At 41.5% G+C, this 8,724-nt stretch overlaps 1 protein-coding gene across 1 annotated transcript; it reads right to left on the minus strand.

Annotated features, from left to right (window-relative positions):
* Positions 1–4,957: 4,957 nt before the first annotated feature.
* On the minus strand, positions 4,958–7,819 carry LOC5522294 (dorsal-ventral patterning tolloid-like protein 1). Its single transcript, XM_001641871.3, has one exon. It carries the CDS (start codon positions 7,300–7,302, stop codon positions 5,491–5,493), a length of 1,812 nt encoding a protein of 603 aa, XP_001641921.1. The 5' UTR covers positions 7,303–7,819; the 3' UTR covers positions 4,958–5,490.
* Between the last annotated feature and the right edge of the window lie 905 nt (positions 7,820–8,724).

Genomic DNA, 8,724 nt, shown 5'->3' on the forward strand with positions numbered 1-8,724 from the left:
GTTATCCATCACAATGTAAATAAAGATTTTGTGGGTGCATAGGGTGACTATTCCTCACGGCTCTGGTCATCTAATTCCTGGGTAACTACCTTCACGTGGTGCACCTGTCTTAGACAAAATGTTATCCTAGGGACCGAGCGAGGGACGGTATATTCCCTCTCGGGTAGGTGGAGCTCTTCAGCCTTGGTCGGCAGTCCACCCAGGGGAAGGAAAACCCTGATTTCAAACCTCCGCTGCCTTGCGGCCATACCCTGTCAGGGAAAGGCACTCAATTGAGTCAAAGGCACAAAGGCACTCAATTGAGTCTCCTGGGTAGGTGGAGCTCATTAGCCTTGGTCGGCAGTCCACCTAGGGGAAGGAAAACCCTGATTTCAAACCTCCGCTGCCTTGCGGCCATACCCTGTCATGGGAAAGGCTCTCAAAAAGTCTGGACACCGGCAAACCCCCCGATAGATACTACTTCTTCTATGGGGAAGACGGCGGCTTCAGCAAAGCACCCGTGGAGTGTTAAGGGCAAGTGAAGTCATCCATGGTTTATCTTGGCCATCCACTGCATCTGGTTCTGTCTTCCAGTCGTCTAGACATTGTCCTGCCACTGGTCCATGATGGCTCCAGACGAGAGAGTGAGGTCGACGATGCGCAACTCTTCTTCACTTAAATCAAAATTTATAGCGCAAGTCATCTATCATTTTTTTCACTTCATCACCCTAATCCAAAGTCCTGTGGCGACAGGCACGCAACGAAGCGACAGGTGTGGGTACACTGGAAGTCGTAGATGCAAACCTGCACATAGGCGGCTCAGGCCATAGGGTCGCTATTCACTGACTGGAGCAGCAGTGGATCTCGGCAGCAGTCTGAGTGACTGAGCAGCCCTATTTAGGAACGCACTGCTCACCTCCATGGCAAGAGGAGAGGACTAGAAAAGGTGTCCCAAACATTGCCTGCTCCACCTTACCCTATCCAGTTTACCGCGACTGGAGGGGGCCCTATTTATGCGGTCGAAACAAAGGAAGTAAACTAAAAGCAAGATTCACACCACTAACCGCTGCAGCCTGGAACGTTCGCACACTCCTTGACAGAGGTGGCTCCGAAAGACCCGAGAGACGCACAGCACTTGTCGCAAGCGAACTTGGTAGATACAACATTGACATCGCTGCTCTTAGTGAAACCAGACTAGCGGGAGAGGGCATGCTATGCGAGAGAGGTACAGACTATACTTTCTTCTGGAGTGGACGCAGCCCGGTAGAGAGAAGAGAAGCAGGAGTGGGGTTTGCTGTTAAGTCGTCCATTGCAAAAATCAGAAAGCACAAAGACTGGTTTGATGATAACAGCACGGAGATTGAACAACTGCTAGAGGAAAAGCGTCGTGCGTACAAAGCTCATCTCGTTGACCCATCGTCAATTTCAAAACTTGATACACTAAGAAAAGTACGAAGCACCGTCCAAGCAAAGCTGCGTCAGATGCAAGATACCTGGCTCAGTAGGAAAGCTGATGAGATCCAGGACTATGCTGACAGAAACGACATGAAAAATTTCTACAACAGCTTAAATGAAATCTATGGTCCTACTACCTCAGGCTCATTGTCTCCACTTCTCAGTGCTGATGGGGAAACACTGATCTCCGATAAAGATAAAGTCCTGGCGAGGTGGGCAGAACACTTTGAGAGTGTCCTGAATAGACCCTCGGCAATAAATGACGAAGTCATTAACAGACAACCTCAAGTTCCTGTCGACGAAACCATGGACGTTGTACCAACATTCGTGGAAATTCAGAAAGCAGTCAACCTTCTATCCAGTGGCAAAGCCCCAGGGTCAGACTCCATACCAGCGGAAGTCTACAAAGAGGGAGGTGCGGCTCTGACGGAGAAACTTTACCAGCTTTTTCAGCTCATCTGGAATCACGAGGCAGTGCCTCAGGACTTTAAGGATGCCTCCATTATACATCTCTACAAACGCAAAGGAAACCGCCGTATCTGCGATAATCATCGAGGAATCTCCCTGCTGTCCATCGCTGGCAAACTTCTGGCCAGAGTCTTACTCAATCGTCTCATTGTACATCTCGAGCAAGGCCTCCTACCTGAAAGCCAATGTGGTTTCCGGAAGGAGCGCGGGACAACTGACATGATATTTGCTGCAAGGCAACTTCAGGAGAAGTGTCAAGAACAAAATGTCGACCTGTATTCCACCTACGTCGACCTGACAAAAGCGTTTGATACTGTCAGTAGAGAGGGCCTCTGGAAAATAATGGCGAAGTTTGGCTGTCCCAGCAAATTCATAAACATCGTACGCCAATTACATGACGGCATGCTTGCGAGCGTCCAGGACAACGGAGAAACCTCTCATTCTTTCCCTGTCTCAAACGGAGTTAAGCAAGGATGCGTCCTTGCCCCTACTCTATTCAGTCTGATGTTCTCAGCCATGCTGACTGACGCTTTTAAAGATGATGAGGTAGGCATCGGCATCAAGTATCGTTTCGATGGCTCTGTGTTCAATCTCAGGAGGCTTCAGGCGAAATCCAAGATCTCGGCTGATACTGTAAACGACCTCTTATTCGCTGACGATTGTGCCCTCAATGCTACCTCTCAAGCAGACCTGCAACACAGCGTAGATCTGTTTTCTAGTGCCTGTAATAACTTCGGCCTCAAAATAAACACCAAAAAGACGGAGGCTATGCATCAGCCAGCGCCTGGAAAGCCCTACACTGAACCTAACATCATCATCAATGGTCAAAAACTCAATGCTGTTGACAAATTTACCTACCTTGGCAGTACTCTCTCCAGAAACGTTGTCCTCGATGACGAAGTTACCAACAGACTCGCCATAGCAAGCGCCGCATTTGGAAGGCTTCGTAAGAACGTTTGGAAAAGGAGAGGGATAAGAACAGATACAAAGATCAAAGTGTATCGTGCCGTTGTGCTGCCTACGCTACTCTACGGGTCTGAAACCTGGACTATCTACAAGCGCCATGCGATGAAGCTTAACCATTTCCACACTACCTGTCTGAGGAAAATTCTCAATGTTCGCTGGCAAGAAAAGATCCCGGATACTGAGGTCCTTGCACGTGCAGGTCTGCCCAGCATTCACACCATCCTGAAACAGTCTCAGCTTCGCTGGGCGGGGCACGTAGCTCGTATGCCTGATGAACGGCTTCCTAAGAAACTTCTGTTTGGTGAGCTTCAGCACGGAAAACGCTGCAAAGGTGGCCAGAAGAAGAGATTTAAAGACACCCTAAAACTCTCGCTGAAAGCATTCAACATCGATCACACCTCGTGGGAGCTTCTGGCACAAAACCGTCAAGGTTGGCGCCGTGTCATTCGCAACGGTGCTGCGGCATGCGAGGCAAATTGGACAGCTGCCGCAGAGGAGCGTAGAGCCGCCAGAAAGTCTCAAGATCCCAAAGCTGCAACAATACCATGCCCTCAGTGCCCCAGGCTTTTCCGTGCACAGATTGGCCTTATTAGCCATCTGCGCACCCACAAGCGTCCTTAGTCCCGCTCAGGATGACGGTGAAAATGTAAAAAAAAAAAAATTGAACACGATGGTCCTCGTCGTAGCGACGGACAAACAACAACAACAACAAATAAAGATTTTGGAATAATTTGTTGAAACGAATGGTGAACGGAAAGTGCAGCTTTTGACAACTTCAATAACCACGGCTGCTGTTGTGCATCTAAGTTGCAAATGGAGTTTATAATTTGTGTTTTTAATGGATTGGAACTAAATTGTATTCTTCAAATCTCACCAATCTGCATAATAATAATTTTATATTACTATAAAATAATTATTTGATATTATAAAAATAGTTGATAAGGAGGTATAGGGTATGGTGCACCTCAGTAAAATCTCAGAAGCATGGGCAGATTTGAGTAGGAAGACTAAAGACCATTTGTCAAAAAGTAATTATTTGTAGAAAGAAGTGTACAAATTTTATTACACTCTTTACATCTTATTGCCATTACAAACCTACCAAATTTATATATATATAAATATAAATGATTAAAGTAGATCAAGCATACATTATAAGTTGAAACAGTGTAATTCTCACTGGGCTCAGCTTCATTATAAGAAAAAATTATAACAGAGTGCAATGACTGAACATGGAAGAAATTTATTATTAGTGGAAAATAAAGATAATAAACTACGTGTTCCAGTGTTACCCCATGAGCTTGTACCTTCAGCACTAATGACAGCTTGGTAATTATTTGAAACAATTGGAGAACTTATACAGTATCTATGGAAGTCAAATATAGTTTGAGTTAGCAGGGAGTTCAATTTATCAAAGATAGTGTTATTTGGTTTCTACTGTATCAAATCAAGCAAAGTGGACAATATATTTGTCAATATGGAAGTATTTATACACTAGATTTCACTGACTAATGAATTATTGTAGTTTATGCTATATAATCAGCAATATATAATATAAAATAAAAATTTCAGATTTGTATTTTTATATTTTACAGTCTATATGATCAAAAGTAGATGATCATTATTGTCTTGATGTGAAATATAAGACTTTTTTGTTCTACTGATTGGGAGAAAAAAAGATTCTGATAGCACTAGACATCTCATGCAATATTTACATAGCTAATGATTAACACCACATAGTGGTAAGGTAAGTAAGTGAAACAGGGGTAAGTGAAAAAGGGTTTCGTGAAGGTGAATTTTACTTTGCCTTTCCCTGTCCCCCAGTTAAATAAAGAGAGTTCAACTTTGCTGTTTCCTTATCTTACTATATATGATGAGCTTAGTGGATTTTCAGGACCCCTTGAATTCTGGGTAGAGACCTCTATGTAGAGACCTCTTTGTCTTGTATTCTTTACATATAATAGCTTTATCTAGTCAGCTATATGGCCTAGGAAGTTTAGGTTCAGAAAGGATATTATGTAAATGCAGCAGAAAAAATATTATTACTTCTACAAGTGCTTAATAGCTGTTGTGTTTTATTTGAATTTTTTTAAGTTAATAGCAAAAGAGTCATTATTTGGTGGTTAAAAGCTTATCTTATTTTCAGCACTTCCTCATGATTTATTAATTATTTTCCACACAAAAATAAAAGCATCAATATGTCTAATTATTGTAACAAAAATAGTTTTCCATTAAAAAAAAAAAGAATTTAGAAAATATTTCTTCATCCCTACAGGGCACAGTCAATCACATAGACTGAACAAAGGTTATTACAAATATTACCTTGTTAGTTATCAAAATATGCTAACAAGAGAACATTCTAAAATTGTATTTGTATCCCTTTGTTTTTGAATATCCTTTTTGAAACAATATATATCTGAATGTAAGTCAAATTGTTCTATTAAAATTATATATTTTGTACTTTGCACAAAAGGTGAGTTTTCTAGGTTCCAATCTGGAAGACAATATATTGCCTTACACATTGGCATACATTGTAAACAATGAAAAAGTAGAATAATTATAACTTGTATAATTTTTCCTTCTCCTAATTTATGGTCACCACAAATAAGTCTAGTTTAGCAGCAGCTATAACATGCTAGATGCTGAGTCAGTATTCTCCCCATCACTACTAAGCCTATGACTATGATATGGCTGTCTGCTGTTACCATCCACATTCTGTCTGTGGTACCCAACAATTAAGTTATCACAGCTACAAGTTCTTATAGTGCAAACATGTGAATCAAAATCCTGACTCTCATTTTGGTTAATCCCTTCATTGCTCACTCTTTCTGTTGCGAGGGCAGCTGGATTGGTTGTGACTGTGACATGGTCACCAGGAATAGCAACCGCCTCTTCATAAGAAGGAGGAGGTTGAGTTTGGTGGGTGTTTGGTTGGGATATTGCCTCATTGTAACTTGGAGGCTTTGGTTCAAACACCTCAGAAATACCACCATTGGAATGGTGGTGACAAGGAGAGGGGCAGTAATGCCGTTCAATATGACTTCTAGGTGAAATATATTTTTTCCAAGTATGCCATAACCAGATACCCATGAAAAGCATAACCACAATAACAGTGACTGGCCAAAAGCTGTACCACGACAACCTCTCTTGTTCAGGTGGGCAGCTGATTTCATCAGACCCATCTCTGCAGTCTTGCCGGTTATTGCACTGCTTGAAGTCATCAATACACTGACGGTTTTGGCATGTAAACTTTTTAGGTCCGCAAGGGCCCTCTGAAGAGACCAAATATCTTGCTGAGAACCATCCAGTATTTGCACCATCTCCAGACAGAGCCCGGACCACCAATTTGTTGGATCTGGAAACTACTTTTGTAGGCATGACGGCACCACAGAACTGACCAATCACAGATGCATGGCCAGGCCCATCATAAACCTGGACATAGCCATAGATGCACTGTTGGTGGTGGCGGCTAAAATTAAAAGTATCAAAAAAAAGGTGGATGTGCATATTTTTCTCAACTTCTATTTCCCAAGAACACTCTTTGTTTCTAGGAAACAGAAAGGGGTAATTTTGAGAGAATAAATGTCCTCTCTTTCCGGAGAGCTTCCCTTCACAGCTCCCTTCTCCTACAGATACCGTCCGAAATCTTGCAGAAAATCCTTTACTTTCACCACTGGAGTCGCTTTTAAAACGCAGCCAAATATGGCTTCCTAAAGTTGAGTAGACCGTTGGGGGTAGTTGGTTACCGCAGTAGCGACGAAATCTAGCCGAGGGCTTTGATATCGACGTACTGTACTCGACATGTTCAATCTCTTTCACCTCCACATAGTCTGACTCGCATTCTGTCGTCTGTGTCTGCCCTGGCAACGTCTCCAAGTCAAACGTCCCAAACTCAATTTTGATACGTCCGAGTGGAGCAAAGATTGTATAAACGCACTCGATGTTAGGTGCGTATAAATTAGGAAACCCCGGAGAAGCGAAACTGCCCGATGACGAGGTAAAATGACGCCCACATATCGCCGTGTACGTTAGTCTGAATTTGTTTTCAATTTCTGTTCGAAAGTCGGACTGGAATCGAAGCCATAATGTGTTGCTTGTAGAATAGATTATCTTGGGAAGATTTTGAGCACAAAAACGACCTATAAGAGAGGAGTTCACAGAGTTTCCGTCCCTCAGTTCTACAAAATCGTGCTTACACGAGCAGCATGGCGTTCTCAAAACCAAATCAATAAAAACAGCTTTAATTCGACGGCCATATGGTACTTGTAGCAAGTAATCACATTGAGTAATCTCGCCGATATTCCGTCCGCTAGCCGGAGAGCGCAATACTCCAGTCTCTTGTTCGAAAACGCCGCCACAACCAAAGCTATCGCGAGCGAAAAAAGCAAGACCCAGGAGGAAGACAACGAGAAGGCGATGGATAGCGACGGACCACATCCCAACGATAGACAATTCACATGTCTCTAAAAGATTAGCGAACGGCCATTGACTCGATTGAAGTAACTGTTTAGCTCTCTCAAAGACCACTTGACAAAGGCCAAGAGATTATACCAAACAATTTCACTGCTCACTGAATACTCAAGAGTTTAGGAATCATTTGCTTTCACTTTCCAGAATGTCTTTCACCCGGAGCATCTGAGCATATTTGTGATGAGAAGTCTAAACAGTCGTACCGACGACGAATAGAAAGCCTCCCTATTCAATTAGTGAGCGCCTTGCACGAATCTCGCATTCTTTGTTTGACAGTCCATAACGAGGTCCCAGCCAATCAGGCGCGAATTCTGTCGGTAGATCTTTTTGGCGTTCTATAAACAGCAAAGGATTGAAAACACATGAACATGATTCGTGAGATAATGAAGAATTCGCCCATAGGGTCATCTTTAGGTTATAGGCGCAGCCTTTGTAAATATGTTTTAATGTCAATTAAAGGGCTACTATGAAAAACAATAGCTCAACATGAAAAGCGTTCCGTATTATCATTTATTTTTGAAATCCAATCCCTCAAGCAAGATCAGGTGTGTATATCAATTTTAGGAAACAGAAAATTTATTAGCATTAAACTTTCCATATAGTTTTAAAAAACTTTTAAAACGTTTCTCTCTCTCTCTCTCTTTTTTTTTTTTTTTTTGCTTTTTCTAGAGTAATGGATTTATTTTTGTATATCATATTTGCATTTATATTCCCCAGAGCTAACACTTTTGAAACATAAACACCACCAAATAGGGTAGTATGGTGTCTGACAAATAGACTAAAGGATAATAGATTGATTAAACAGATACATTCTTTTTTATATTAGAACGTTTATCAGTTGAGTCTGAGCCTAGTTCTTATTTTTGGAGTTTAAGGCTGAATATGTTCTTAACAATGTTCTTAAATTTTAGTGTATATAAGAATATAAATACCCAATAAATTATTAGGAGAATTACACTAATGACCAATAGCAATAATAAGGTTGAGCACAATTTGATTCCGCATTTTAGAACACGGACTAAAAAAAGAATATTTTTTCTGCTATTTGAGCCAAGGCATGTTCTAAGCATGTTTAAAATTTGGTGAAATCTCAGGCTTGACGTTCTAAGATAAAAAATTCTTATTTTTTATTGTTAAAAATCCCCCAAAAAAATCGAAAGAAATACGGCACGGATCATAAATGAAAACGCAAAGCTTCCCAAGCGCCCGTTTTAATTCCATAAATTCCGGAGCTTTTCTAAGACTCTTTCAATGTCTAGAATTCTAAGATTTCTTTGATCTCTCTTTAGATAATTATTATCGTGCCTATGGTCACTAAGTAGGGTATTTTTATTTCTTTTAAACGTTTATTTGTTTATTTTTTTACGAAGAATTGACGAATAAATGCAT

The sequence above is a fragment of the Nematostella vectensis genome, chromosome 3 (genome assembly GCF_932526225.1).
Source record: "Nematostella vectensis chromosome 3, jaNemVect1.1, whole genome shotgun sequence".
Classification (NCBI taxonomy): domain Eukaryota; kingdom Metazoa; phylum Cnidaria; class Anthozoa; order Actiniaria; family Edwardsiidae; genus Nematostella; species Nematostella vectensis.

What these genes read in the sequence shown, in the direction of transcription:
- LOC5522294 (XM_001641871.3), bottom strand. Translation starts at nt 7,302, where the DNA reads ATGTGGTCCGTCGCTATCCATCGCCTTCTCGTTGTCTTCCTCCTGGGT.